This window comes from Nyctibius grandis, chromosome 1, assembly GCF_013368605.1.
Source record: "Nyctibius grandis isolate bNycGra1 chromosome 1, bNycGra1.pri, whole genome shotgun sequence".
NCBI classification, from domain to species: Eukaryota; Metazoa; Chordata; class Aves; order Nyctibiiformes; family Nyctibiidae; genus Nyctibius; species Nyctibius grandis.
In genome coordinates, this window is record NC_090658.1 from 101,912,128 (window position 1) to 101,927,448 (window position 15,321).

General features: G+C 35.9%; 1 protein-coding gene across 1 annotated transcript in view; it reads left to right on the forward strand.

Annotated features, from left to right (window-relative positions):
- The window catches only part of EYS (eyes shut homolog), a 1,023,158-nt gene that overhangs the window by 696,314 nt on the left and 311,523 nt on the right, over positions 1–15,321 (forward strand). Inside the window, 1 exon segment of the mRNA XM_068405393.1 lies at positions 6,070–6,220. Within this exon segment, the coding sequence (XP_068261494.1) occupies positions 6,070–6,220 (151 nt within the window).

Consider the following 15,321-nt stretch of genomic DNA (forward strand, 5'->3'; position numbering starts at 1 on the left):
ATTGCCAGACATGTCAGAATACCCTTTGCTATTCTGAAGTGTCTACAAGTGCTTTATTCATTCAACAAGAACTAAGATTTCACAGAGAAAAAAGGAATAGTGGAAATGGACAAAACCTAGAAATGATGACAGAGAAACTTGGCATTTATTTTCAGATCATGCAGTTAGTTTCTGGAAATTGAGAATAATGAAAGTAGACTTTCTTCTTGCATATCTGTCTCAGTATACAAAAAAAAAATCTTCACCAATCAAATCTAATAAAAAATTAAAACTAAGTGCATTTGTTTGCAGCTAAATAATATGATTTTATTTTACATCAATGTAATGTAAAAAAAAAGTTGGAATGAAAAACCATCAGGAAATCAAAGCTTAATATGTTGTGCATGTTTTTTTATATTCCACAAAGAGTGACTATTTTTCATAAATTTCATGAGTCAACAGAGAATAAACTGCCTTTTCCTAACAATGTAATTGAATGCAATGGATTTAATTATACTAAATTGATCATAATAAGTTAATAGCAACTTAATGCCACCAATTAATTTGATACAAACTGTTGTTTTACAGCCTCTTTAAGATAAAAGCTTAATTAGTTAGTCATGCCACATCTTGAGTACAAATCACATTCTACATCTTTTCAGAACTCTGCCATCAAAGGAGACATTCAGAAATTAAAATTTAAAATAATCAAAGAGACAAATCTGTAGTGTATAGTGATCTATTCTTGCTCAGATTATTTAACCAAATAAATACTAAAAATGTTTCTGTCATTGCTAGTTTTACTTTGGATCTCCAAAGAGCTCATTAGTCTCACTTCTAAGAATGAAAATTTTCTACTTTAACTTCTGAAACAACTTATTGCAGGGACAGAAACATTAAAACAGTAGAGTAAGACTCTAATAACAGGCAACATTCCTAAAAGTTTGTGCTATATTATTTTCTGAGGAACATCAAAGGATTCTTATTGATACTGAAAGTGGGTTCAGTGTTCTGTGGCTGCCTTAGCCCAGTGTCACAAGCATAGAAATGATATTAAGGAGAACACAGACAGGGTACAGAGACCAGAAATAATGTTGACCTGCAGAATTCATGTAAATATGAATTCCCACTGTGTAACTATCTTCTTATTCAGTGCAGTCTTTTAGTTTCACTTGAAATAAAATCTCAGTGTTGTGAGTCTAGATCCAACTCTAAACTTGCCACTGTCTGAATGCTTGAATACAGTACTGTCATTTGGGCCAAGCTGTTCACTAAAGGATGCTTTATTTACATCTACATCGACTTGAAGTAAGTGCATATTGTTTTCTAAGTTTAATTTCTGTAAATAGCATTTGAGGTTGTTACAATGTGAGCAGCAGGAAACTTGAAGCTCTCCCAACTGCAGACAGAAATGGCCAGAGGCATAGATTATTGGTTTTTTTCTGTCTAAATCTATAGTAGTAAATAAAGCTGAAATCTGAAGACTATTCTCTGCACCTGAGGCCAACTGGCAAGTCCCATATCATGTCTATAAAAATACTTATTGCGAAATGGGTTGGCAACATTTAAACCAGGAATGATTCCTGAATTGCACCAACCAGTGAACTTTTTCAGTTTCAGAATTGGAGGTGATAGCTAACCTGGGTGGCAAATGTAACATCAACAGTAGTAACTTCATAAGAATATGGATTATGATGTGTCAGGAATTGATTTCATGTTGTGGACCTTTTTAGTTTAGTAATGTAAGTGTAACCTTTGTAAAAAGAATAAGGGATATCATATTTATTCATTCCTTAGAATATGAAACAAAGATTATTTCCCCCCCTTGTATTCTTATAGCAATTTACGTGATGCTTTGTCATTAGCTTCATTGTTCTTATATATTTAATTAAATCACTCTCTAAGACCAGACTAAGAAATCACCTCCAGGTCCAGAAAAAATGAGTCTGCTGTCAGAAGGAATGAGAAAAAATATGTTGTTGACTCATTAGTTCATCTGCAACATGAAAGTGTCTGTTGCCTGATGTCTCAGTAGGACACAGTCAGCACCAACAGATGAGAGCAGTCTAAAATGATGCATCTTACTGCAGAGTGAAAATTTAATTACTCTGAGAGTAACTGGTATATTTTCTATCTAAATAAATCTACTGAGGGTAATATGAGGTTCTGCCTTATTCTTTAAATGTTATTACTATGGGGTTGGGGTTTTTTTGCTACATAGATCTCCTACAGAAAAATGTCACAGGATTGTAGAATCGTAGCATAAGTCAGGCTAGAAGGGACCTCAGGAGGTCTCTAGTCCAACCTTCTGCTCAAAGCAGGGCCAGCCAAGGGGTCAGACCAGGCTGCTCAGAGCTTTATTCAATTGGGTTTTGAAAACCTCCTAGGGTGAAACCTGCACAACCTCTCTGAGCAGAGAGGTCCAGATGTTCTAATCTTAAGAGTTGTCTCAAATACCCTTGCAAAGCCTTATGGTTTTTAAAACCATTACGGGGTCAAAATTGATCCCACTTTTTAAATGTGCATTAAGAAAATGTAACCCTCAATAGTCTGTGTCAATAGATCTATTTTGTGTTGCAGTTTTATGAAAATAAACATTCTACTGCAAGGAGTGATTTGAGTATGAAACCAGAAAATGAAATCTACTAGATACTGAGTGAAAACAGAGGGAAACATGAGTTGGCTTTGATTTTTTTAAGCTAAGAAATCTGTAAAATAATAATTAAACACAGTGAAAATGAAATGTTTCTCAGCTTTAATTAGTCAGTTGTCTTCAATAAAATCTGGGAACTTAGGGATTGGTTTTTAGAATGTACGATAATAAAACTTCTCTTTAATTCTGGTAGTTCACAACTCATATTTGATATAGTTGTTTACAAACCTACTGTTGTTTTTGTTTAATAGACTGAATGCTAACATTACATCCTAAATAGTTCAAGGGTAACTGGTGAATTGTTTATTGCTGTTTAGCATGATCATGTTCGAAGTGAAATTGCTAGATATGGGTGAAAGTTTCAGTCTTGTTTCTAGAACAGGAGATTTCCCTTTCTTATCAGGAAAACCAGATTAAAGCAGTTTTATTCCCAGCAAGGCTGCACAGCATGACTGACACTTAGTACTTTATCTGAGCATCCCCCTCTCCCTCCTCCTCTCCCCCCATTTGTTTTATTACCTTTTTACCATTTTATGATAATCTCAAACATGTCATTTAATCATCACTAACAAATGTCAGCAAGTAAGGACATTATGTAAAAGGATTTGGATTTCATGCAGACATTGTCATGTTTAGGTACCGTTATCCCAACAGTTACCAAATTATTATCTGACCTTTCCATCCTTCCAACCTGCAAGGCACTGGGCAGTGGATTTAATACTGTTTAGACAGAATTCATCTTCAGGTTATAATTAATAGGCCAGTATTTAATCATTACATTTATGTGAGTACAAATGAGGAATCTGTGAACTATTACTTCTGGGTTGCACTGAGGCACAATTACTAGTGCTTGAGAATCACTGTGTGCATTTCCACGGTTATAATTATGCAAAAAGCTCTGTCTTCTTACTTGACCTTTAAAGCACCCAATCTGCTGATTGTACAAAAAGTATTTTAAAAGCCTGATGGAAATTTCATAGAGTGCATATATGACCCAGTGACTGTATCATCAGCAAATGCTAAACAATAATAGTTTAAGGTTGTTATTCTGATTTGGCCAGACCCTGCTAGATTCAATCAGGCACAATCAAAGGTGCATGGCTGACATTCGAACAAGCTTAGGGCGAAGGCAGCTCATGCTATTGAATTACATTAACTTGTTTTCTGACATAAAGTACTGGGAATTAATTTCAAAATATGTTTATATATGCACACAAAAATACCTGTGCATATCCATCATATAAGCTATTAAGGACAAGCTAACAAATATGTCTAAAGCTAATGTGAAAAGAACTACATTTGTAAATAGGGTGCTTGTGTAATAGAAGTGCATACATGGTCACGTAACCAGTTACAACATTAGGATCTCAAAATGTGTAGAAGAAATAGTAATTTAAAAATAATAAAAGAAGTTGTTTGGGCAGCTTTCCTTCATTTAACACATCTGTTAATTAGTTTAAAAAAATAAAAATGTCGTCAGTTCCCCTTCTGACCCCCTTCCACTCCAATCTTAAGAATTATGTTGCATTAAAACAAGTCTGATTTAAAATATTTCAGAAAGATTGCTGACCTATTATTATGCCTTTATTCATAAATATTATATCCTTTTATCAGAAAGAGAAGAAATTTTAGATATTTAAAAATCAATATTTTTTTCCTTAGAACTCTCACCAAATCCTTCTACTGTACAATGGTTATATCCAAGATGTCACACTGGGTTCAAGCCTTATGAAAAACTGCTTGATCATTGCAAACAGAGCTACTGAGAATGCATGTATGAATTACACACATTATCAGTAAACTTCCTTTGTAAGAAAATAATGAAAATGATGTGCTGCAGAACCTTGTGTATGTGCTTGGGCATACAACCATTGCATAATATCTACAAAATGTGGTAGGAAAACATACCTTTCCTTGCTTGCAGTTCTGGCTACAGTTTTCTCTTTCTTTTTCTCATTAGCTATTAATTAGCAAGTTTCAAAAGAACTTTGTAAAAATTGAGGTGAAAACAAAAAAAAATCCCCTGAACTGATCCCTTAAGAAGTTTATTTTTAGTCCACAGAACTAAAACCCCAATTTATTTATCTTCTTTAATGTTGATTTTAACTACAAAACAAAACTTCATATTCTTCATCTGAAGTTATTTACCCTAGGATGAACAGGCCATTTTGCTTGCAAAAACATTTATAGTCCTGTCTGTTAAGAGGCTAATACCACGTTCACATATTTTTCTGAAAGTATCACAAAACCAGAATTATACAGAAAACAGAGAAAACTGCATATGTTGCTAATGTTGTCTCCATACTCTCGATTAAAAAATGATAGAAGACCTTGTCAAATAGTATGTGAGAAATCCTTTATATATCATTATCTGACAGAAGATAGTGAAGAAAACTTTCCATGCTCTTTTTGTAACCAAGAAGCTTCAGAACCTAATTTTGCATTATCAAAGATAAACTGAATTCATACTTTACCTATAGCATCCTGGCTAAATTACAGACTGTTGCTTTTATAGTTTTGTTTGATATATGCTATTTTCACGTAGATTTTTTGTGGCACCTATATTACAAAAGCACTTTAATATTTTTAAACATACAGCTGATTGATTGAACTCTAATTTGTTTTGTGTGCAGAGAGAAGGGTAGGCTGAATGAAAGAAATTACTATGTGAGAGACTCTTGTTTAGTTCTGATCTTTCTTCACTGTCCTTTCTTTCATGAAGACAGAGTGCCTGCTGCCAGTTGGTTATCAGAATGTAAATAAGCTTTACATCATCAAAAAAAAAATTGAAGAAAACCAACTTGCTTACTTTGTACCTTCTGTTTATTGTTAACAATTTATGCATGCTGTTAAGAGCAATGCTGTTAAGATCAACACTCTTAAGAGGGTCTGTGGTCAGGGGGAGGGAAAAGGGAATGTATATATTAATTTCAGGGCCTAATATTACTGCCTTCAGTTTTAAGAATAATGCTTTTGAAGATAGGTATTACAGATTATAGTAGGTCTGCACTCTCTAAAATGCAGTTTATTTTAAATTTCTTTTCTGGGTTATCTTTTTTTGTGGTGAAAAGGAGGGATATTTAATATATTTTAAGTCAATGGATGTCTTTTTTTCAAATTGCAAAGCCTTCTTGTTATTGTTAAAAATTGCCTAACTTTTTTATTCAGCCATTATTATGTGTTTTGGCTTTTTTAGCAGTTACACTGCTCAGATTTACAATATGGCTTCAATTTAATGGAAGTTCAAACCCCAAAGACATGCCAACTTACAGCTTGTTAAACAGCTTATTTTATGTTTATAGTCTTTAATATAAAAACAACTATTTACTTGATTTTCTTTCCTCATTGGTTTAGTAACAGCCTAATTAGTTTGTCAGACAGACAGTAATGTAAACTATGTATGGTGGTAAAATGTGCCTATTTCTAAATTTATGCAGGCAAGGCATGGTACCATGTGAAGCAGAAATGTCGATCGTGGGGATATCTGCAAAGACAAGTATGCCTAGCAATTTCTGGTCCAGTTCATATTGGCTTGAAACAGGATCCATATTTGTTGGTGGCTTACCTCATCATTATGCGATAAAACAGGTACTTTTTTCTTATTATTTATTTTTATTTAAGATGTTTGTTATTTTAGGAGTGACATATGGAATAGGATGTAACTGAAGAGATTTAAACTATGCAAAAAATAAAAATTACTTACAGCTTTTTGAGGATTACATCTAAGGGATGAGTACGGTCCCTTGCAGAGTTTTGCTCGTGCCTGGGATTTTGGTAAGTGAAGTAAACAGAAATAGCTTTCTGACCTGAAGTTATGATCTGCATTCCTGTTTGTCTTGAGTAGGCAGAGTCGAGGAGCAAAAAAGATCAAATTTAGAGGAGGTACCTGTTACCTCACGTGCTAGTTCTATTAAGATGTGAAAAGTGTAACTGCACTGGGTTCCATAACCAAGAGGGTCTCTGCTTGCATCCTGTGCCAGCACAGACAGGTGTGTGTAAAAATGGACCAAGAGAGAGATAATCTGTGGAAATGCATTAATGAATGAGAGGTGCGGCACAGGAACTTGAACTTGTGGGGCCATGTGTGCAGCTAGGGTAAGGTTGTATGTAGGGGTGAGAAGTAACATGCAATAGGACTAGCACAGAGCTAGGGAAGAAGTGAGCTGTGAAGGTGGGAAGAAGAGTACACACAGGATCATGCAGAGTGCTGGAGAGAAGTGGATCATTATTGAATTGTTGTTTTGGAGGAATTTAGGGTACAGTAGTCACAATAAAAGATGCACATTACTTAAGTGGCTTCCAATCAAAATACTTTTTTTTTTTCAAAGCTGGATGAGTATAAATAGCAATTTCTGTTCTGGTCTATGACACTCACACTCTTCACACTCACACTCATCACAGTCCCAGCCCCTGTAATTCATTTAAGACTGGGGATGCACCCAGGGGACACTCATTCCAGCTCCTGGCAGTGTGGCCCCTGTGCAGAGCAGTTCCCAGCTGGCTCCGACAACTTGTCAGGTGTCTGTCCTGACCTGTCCAACCCAAACAATTCTGTGACTCTGAGTGTGGAGTCCCGCTCAGAATACAACCAAGGGGCTATTGTTATAACTAGGTATAAATTTTTAAAATTAAATTGTTTGCGTAAGGTGCCAGTGGCCTTGCTAGTCAGTTACCCCCAAGTCAGTCTCTGACTTCCCCCTTACCTAAAGCCAACCAGTGTTGCTGCCTGGATTATTTCACTCTCTAGTCTCATGTCCCAAATGTGTTACCAGAATGTAAAGCTGTTCACCATTACATAACAAGGATTATCTGTGAGTCTTTATTTGTTTTTCATGCATAGTGGAATAAACTGAACCTTCAGTGCTGGGTTGGTGTAGTCCAGGTCTCATTTATCTGAGCAGTGGTCTTTGGATAGGTGTCACCCCACAACTGTAACAAAGTTAATCTGGTCTTTTTTTGTTTTCCCAGTGCATAGCAGAATCGTATAGTCAGAGCTGGACGTATGTAGTCCAGATTTCCTTTTTTAAGCCCTGCTTTTGGGTAGACTTCACCCTATGACAATAGTTTTAACCTTTTTATTTCTATTCTGTTCTTCGGTAAGTGAAGGTCATCTTATAATGAGGCAACTACAGTAATTGCAAGCACAGATGTGGTTTTGATGCTCTTATTGTAATTCAACATTTCTAGATTGCTTTCACCTTATAATAAATTGTACACTAACCAGTGAAGTGACAATACTGTTGAAATCCAACTTAAAAGTTCTTGTGAGTAGATGCTTTTAGGGTTGCAAAATACTCAGTCAAAAGTATACTTCTAAATACCACATACTGGTGTTAAAAGAACGTATCAAATAGTATTTGTAGTTATAGAACTTTTCCCTTAATTCAAATGTTCATACTCAAATTATCCATTCATCTAGAATATTTTATATTATTAGTTGCATATAAAATGTCATTTACTATAGAAATGTATCTTCAAGAAATGTTCTATACTATTAAGATATGAGAAAATGATATTTTCAATGTTTAAATGACCTGTCTTCTAGAAGCTAAGATAAATGTTTTTGGGGATCCCCCAAAGAATTTATAGTGATGGCTTAGAGATGTTCAATTCATGGAGTGTATTTAGGAGCGGGTGAAGAAGCAATTTGTTTGAGGGTTATACATAATAATGTGTATGTGAGAAGGAAGCTTGAGAAGGTAAATAGCTCTTCACCAGCTAAAGACAAAATAAAATCCAGAACAATAGGTTTACCTTAGGTAAGTTAAGATAGCGATAAAACACAACGGTTTAAGGGTAATTTACTGCTAAAATTTTTTGCCTATATATGTGTTGGATTGTCATGTCAAGATGGGCTTTCTTTCTTTAAGGATGTTGCAGTTCAATAGATTATTCTTAATGTAGGATTAACAGGTGAAATGTTATGGTCCATGCTTGTTATTTAGTTGAGGTAATAGGTGTGGGGCATGTGCAAGTGCCCAAGCTGGTGATACTTAATCTCTATTAGTATTTGGAAAGCATATGTTCATGTAGCTTCCCCAGAAGTTAAAAACACACCCTGACTCTCAGTTGCCTCTTTAGTTTTCCATGAAGCTTTTTTGCAGTTCATTGCTTTCTGTTTGAGATTACCTCAGCCTTTGATTTCGCTTGATTTTCTTTGCTCCTTTGTGATTTTTGTCTTCATTTTTATCTTAGTGTCTCATTTTGCTTAATTTTTACTTTTTGTAGCTTTGGAAAGTTTAGTTTTCCTTGGCTTCACTATCAAAGTCTGTTGGCTGTAAGCCACATACAGTCTATAAAGGCTATATTTTTCCTTTTTATCAGGGAATGGAGAACCGTCTGTCCAAGTTCTCTTTATGTGGGCTTTTCAGTCCCAGCAGTGAGAAACCACTCCAGGAAGTTTCTTTCTCATCAGCTTTGACCCAGACAGTCAAGCTTCTATTGTAAAACATTCATCATCCCCGAAGCAGAAAAGGTCTGTTTCTGACCTTCATCCTGCTGTTCGCTTCAAGGGAAATTTCTGCTCCAGTTGAGACTCAGCTTTTTCTGGCAAATGTTCTGATCACTCTTGGAGTCAAGTCTGATAATGACCCTTGTGATATCCGTAATATCTGCCTAATAATACATTGTCTTGTTTTAGATGAGCTCCTTCTCTCACCAGAGTAATTCACTCAGCTGTTGGCTCTCCTACCTTCCAATATTGTGGAAGTTGTAGAGAGCAGTGACTTCAGACCCTAGACTGCTTCAGTTTCTGTCTAACAGGAACTTCTAGCTGTCAGTGCCAGAAACTGTTGACACAGGAGTTCCGTGTTACTGGCGCTGGCTCCTGCCACACTATTAATTTCCAGGCTAGATTCCTCTTACTTTCTTTATGAGTGAAATTTGATATGATCTCTGAAGCCCTCAGGGTAAAACCCTCTGAGGATTTCCTATACTGCAATTTCCTAATCAGCTCTCAAGTGTCCATGTATTATTTCCACATATTTGTTTTTTATCTGTATGTTTATTATTCGATATTGCTTAGAGTCAGAGTGCCCTCAACATGTAAGGTAAGGTGCAACAGTTATTCTCTTTTAGTCTCAAAAAGTTGAAGCTTTCTTCTCCAAAAATGAGAGGCGAATTACCTCCCTATCTTGACTGCTTTTCCTTTTGTTCTTTAATGTAATTCTGTATAAGGGGTAGACTTTTACTTTTTCTTTAAGGGAGAAAGTTGTTTCAGTCTTCCTTAAAGATCGGTTAGGAAACCATAGACCCTTTCAGGGATTATTAAGAGAAGTTATCTTCTCTGTATGTTCTCGCTGAGGTGTTTTGAGTCTATTCTGAACCTGATTGGCATTCTGCCTATTATACACCATTTTGAATAGAAATATCAATAAACAAACTAATAATAGTTCTGGACTGGAAGGCTTGGTAAGCACTAACTGTGTATGTTTCCACTGCCCAGTGTAATAACAGACTTAGCACACTATCAACAGAAGCTTGAACATCCTTCCTAGTCACCCTCTATTGATTTCCCTGTTGCTGCCACAGCTTGGGAATGCACTTCAGGAGAACAGATTACAGCCTTACCCTCAAGGCAGTGATATATTTAAAAGAACACCTGTGACATCTGTGGAAGCAATGCCATAATACCCAATACCTTTCTTCATTAATCAGAAGCTCTCACACCTCTCAGATCTCTGTGCCTGGTGGTGGTGGTTGGTGGGGAGCAACCCTACCAACAGTAGAGCAAGATAAAGTTATGGACTACTTAATTAAACTGGACATATAAAGTATCATGGGTCGAGACGGGATGCATACAAGCATATGTCACTGGCTGACGTTATCACAGGGCCACTCTCTATCACCTCTGAAAGACTAGAGCAATCAGAGGAGGTCCCTAATGACTGGAAAAAGACAAATGTGATGTTACGTTCATCTTCAAAAAGACCAAGGAGGAAGATCTGGATAACCATGAGCTCGTTAGGCCAACAGCACAACTCAGTTCCTGATACAATTGAAGAAACAAATAAAGGACAAGCAGGTCCCTGGGAACAACCATCATGGATTTACCAAAGGGAAACTCTGCCTGACCAGTATGATTACCTTCCATATAGAGATGACTGGCTCTGTGGACAAAGGGAGGGCAGTAGATATTCATTACATTTTCCCCCAAACTCATCTTCACTCCCAGCTCTTCTGTCTCCTTCTCCTGAGCAGACCAGGGGGATGAGGATGGGGGATGTGGTCAGTTGATAAGAGCTCCTCTCTGCCACTCCTTCCTTGTACACATCTACAGTTCTCTGATGTTACATACCCACAGGCCAAAGATAGAAAAAGTATTTGCCTGAATATGTATTAGAGGGTAAGTATCTGAAGACGTGTGTAGGAAATGAGATAACAGGTGTATGCACTGAAACACCTTGGACAAATTCATCCAAGTTCAAGCACTGCAAACTGTTTCACACACAGCAAGAAATTGTTTTTATGACTCTCTGTAAACTGTCCTTCGCAAAGTTTAGTGGATTCATCTGACAGTGTAGGAAGGTATAGCTGAACAGTCAGGAGGAAAGCTAAACTATAAATAGCTGGCTGGCAGACATCTCGTCCTGCTGTCTCTACACAGTGAAAAAACTCCCATTCAATTCTGTGACAGCTTTGTTTATTACTTATTTTTAAAACATATCCTGTTTCTTCTTTAAAGAATGTGACAGGCGTACTTCAGACTTGTCACATCTAAGAAACAGGTAAACAGCAAAATCAGCTAAAACAGTTAAATAGTGTCATCTTCTTAAAACACTGTTTTTTTAAAAGCTGTTTATGATAGCTCTTTCCTAAGGCTTAAAAATCAACAACAGGGGTATAGGAATGGAATTGCATACAGAAAAAAGACATTTTAAATCAGAAATTTAAAAAAAAAAAATATTATTTCTGAAATCTCTAGACATATTTCAGAATAATTAGTTTCATGCTAGCTTTAGTATCATTAATTGTTTACAGTAGCCTGTTCCTCTGCAGAGATAAGATTGGTACACTCAAAGGGAAATTAAAGATTGTTTTCAAATACCTACAGCAGCAGTTGATTGCAATAATAGTGTTATTTCTGCTGCTATAATTGCTCCAATAATTTATATTTCTAGACTTAATAGTATTTTATTATTGAGAATGTGAACTGTCATTATATCTTTGTATTCCTTTTCAGCATAAGCAGTTCTCTATAATTAAACTTTGCAAGTATTCAAATAGGGAAGTTTCAGAAGGAATTCAGAAGGAATGGAAGCTTCTGTGCCAGGAGAACAATCTTCTAAATAGAGATAAAAGTGGAAAGTATGCAAATATATATGCAGGTATTGGTATCCCCATGTTATCAATGGGGAAACAGAAGCAGTGATATGCTCAGGATTGTGGTGTGTTAGTGTTGTATCTAAGATGAGACAGAAATCATTATACATCTAAAGTCTCTCAGTTAGACTACTAGCCCATACCCCGGTGAACCTTTTTGTGAGGGCACATATTTTAAATACATAGGTATAAAATATGAAAAAGAAGTAGTGTGATATCACAATCATATGATGCTATGAAACTCCCATTTAGTCTCAGAATACTCTCAGGTATTACCATATGTAGATAAAAATGTTTTAAACATTTTAGTAAATGATTGCTAAAATGTATAATGTGACGTTCTTTCTGTCACAATTACTCATCCACTGAATTCAATGGCATTGGGTGAACAAATAGACAATGATAAACAGGTGTTACAAAATACAGAATCAGGCCGTTAATTTGGAATGATCTGAAAGCAGTTTGCTGTATGTTACAGCTGCTGTGCTTCCATAGACAAAAGCAACAGTAATCCCTCTGTAACTGTCTAGTTAGACATAGTTTATGATCCGTTTCCCTTGCCAGAGCATTGCAAAGCAGTGGGAGAATTTAGTACAATCTATTCACAGTATTCAGGTTTGATTATCTGGCATTCACCTTATCTGATAAAGCTGCAGAATAGGGCCCTGACAGTAACTTCCACAAAATAATTTATAATAATATATTTAGATGATGCTTTAACATCCTACTACAGTAGTCATCAGATGTGAGTGAGCAAATTACAGTGGTGCTGACCCAGTTAATGCCCCCTGCACTGCAGTGTTCAACTTGAGAAGATTCCTGGAGAAGCCAACAAAGGAAAGGACATCAAACCTTTCATAGGATTACAAGGCATACTAGGCTGTTACATGGCTGCAACAATTTGCTACAGTGGTATAAGCAAGAGTGGATAGTCTGAAATCTTAGAAGGGCCATCTGAAATTTTCATACTTAATTATTAAGAATCATATGATTTGTAAAGCCATTTTATTTTGACAGACTTTTGACACATTGATCGCCAATCAAATTGCCAGATCTGTTCATAGAGTCCTCTAAGTTTGAAAAAAAACTGCTTCGATTTTCTTAACTTTTTTAATCAATGTATACAATGAGACCTGTAGACTGGTTGTAGTTTTTTTCATTAGATCATAAATCTGCTTGGCAATTGTTCAAAGGATATTTCATATTTGATATAATTTAAAGCGTCATCTGCTCCATGAGTTTAAGCTGTAGCTCAGAATAGACTACGTAGGAGCTAGTTGCCAGGCATTAGTTTTCACTCAAGTGGAATATAGGTACTTAGCTTGTAGTAGCTATATACTTGAGTTTGAGGTTCCCCTGTGATACAGAAAATGCAAGTGAACAGTGTTGACTCTTCTATCCAACATCTTCATGTGGTTTCAGTGCTACTTTGTGGAAACTGTGAGTTTTTCCTGTTTGTATCAATTCCAGTGCCTGTATTTTTTTTTTTTAAAAAGGATGAAGAGATTTGTCCTTGTATTTATGCCACTCCCTTTTAATTTGACTTTTCTTACACTCATTATATGTCTTCTAGGTCCACTCTGTTGTCAGGTTTGTGATTACAGTATTCAGAAAGGCTTTTTCAGAGTGTTGGTTTGAAATGCATTGTACATCCTGAAGAGTGCATGATTTCTTCCTGGATCTTGACATATGGCCCTAGATCCTGACAAGTATTTTCTTTCTGATATCCTATTTAGGATATGCTTTGCATCACCCAAGTGCTTATTCTAATTAAGAGTTCTGCTTATTCTTCCTCAAGCTATTTTATATATTTATGTGCTTTTGTATAAATATATAGATAGAGACCAAATAGATACTTGTCACATCACCAAAAATACATTTTCTACATGTCATTCATTGTTTTATTGACTGCTTTCACATTCTCTGCTACTCATTCTTCTTTAGATTGAGAAGTCATGGTCTACACTCGCTGTTCTTATACAATTAATAATTTCCCTGAAATCAGGGGTCATGTCTCTCGAGTGAAGAGACAGTTCTGCAATCTTCTGCAGGCAGCCACTGTTTTGACTGTTCTGAATAGTTTGTTGTGATCAGCAAACTTCTTCACCTCACTACTTCCTACATTCTCACATAACTAGAGAACTAGATGGAGCTAGACGATCTTTAAGGTCCCTTCCAACCCAAAGCATTCTATGGTTCTGTGATTCTATGATAATTTGTGAATGTGTTTAACAGCACAGGACTCAGCTGGCAATATTTGTGACAGTTCACCAATGTGAAAACTGACCTAGTATTTGTAATTTTTGTTTCCTTTCTTTTAACTGGTTTATTAACCCAAAAGATGACCTTCTTGTATTCCCCATGACTATTAATTTTCTTTAAAAACGTTTGGTGGGGAATGATTTCAAAATATTTTTGGAAATTAAATTAGCTGTGTTGTTTGATGACCCTCTTGTGTATGACCATTAATGTGTTCAAGGAATTCTAATAATTGGGGAAACATAACTTCCTTTTACAAAATTTTATACTCATTCTTTATGTCATATTGTTCCATGGTTTTGCTGCTTACGTTCTTTATTACAACTTTTAGGAAATTGCCTCTGAATATAGATTTTCTGGGTTTTAGTTTGCTTCAATCTTTTTGTCCTTCATTGTCCCTTTTAAAAAACTGCCATCGTATTTGCCACTTTCCTGTATTTTGGTACCAAATGCTATTTAAGTGAAAAGTTACATACCGTCTTTAAATAATTTCAGGCTTCCTAATTTTCACATTTTAGAAAGTTTTGATGAGTACTGTAACAACCTCCCCAGGGACATGGTAGAGTCCCCATCACTGAAGGTTTTCAATATGCAATTGGACGGGGTGCTAGATAATCTCATCTAAGCTCCCTTTCCCATGAAAGGTTGGACCAAATGATCTTTCAAGGTCCCTTCCAACCTGGGCTGTTCTATGATTCTATGGTTCTGTGGGTACTTTTTTCTGCCTAAAATAAATTATATCCCAGAACCTTTTTGAATATGCAAGGTTGTAGATTTAATTTACCAGATCTGTTCCTTTTACACCCTCCACCCTTATTTTGGCCTAAAAGATGTCATCTGATAGTCTTCTTTATTCTATTATTTTGTCATTCAAGCTCTTTCTTTTTAAAGTCATGCTTGATTTTTTTTTTCTGCCAGATCATACATACTTAGCTGAACTCTATGGAAGTATTTTTCTGTAACCTGCAAGCATTTTACCTATTAGTTTTTCCCTTTATTTTTACCCTTACTAACCTTGTCCTGTTGCAGTTAGTTAAACTATTTTTGGTGGATTTTTTGTGTTTTGCTCCCAGAACAACACTGAACTTGAGTACATCATAGTCAGTGTT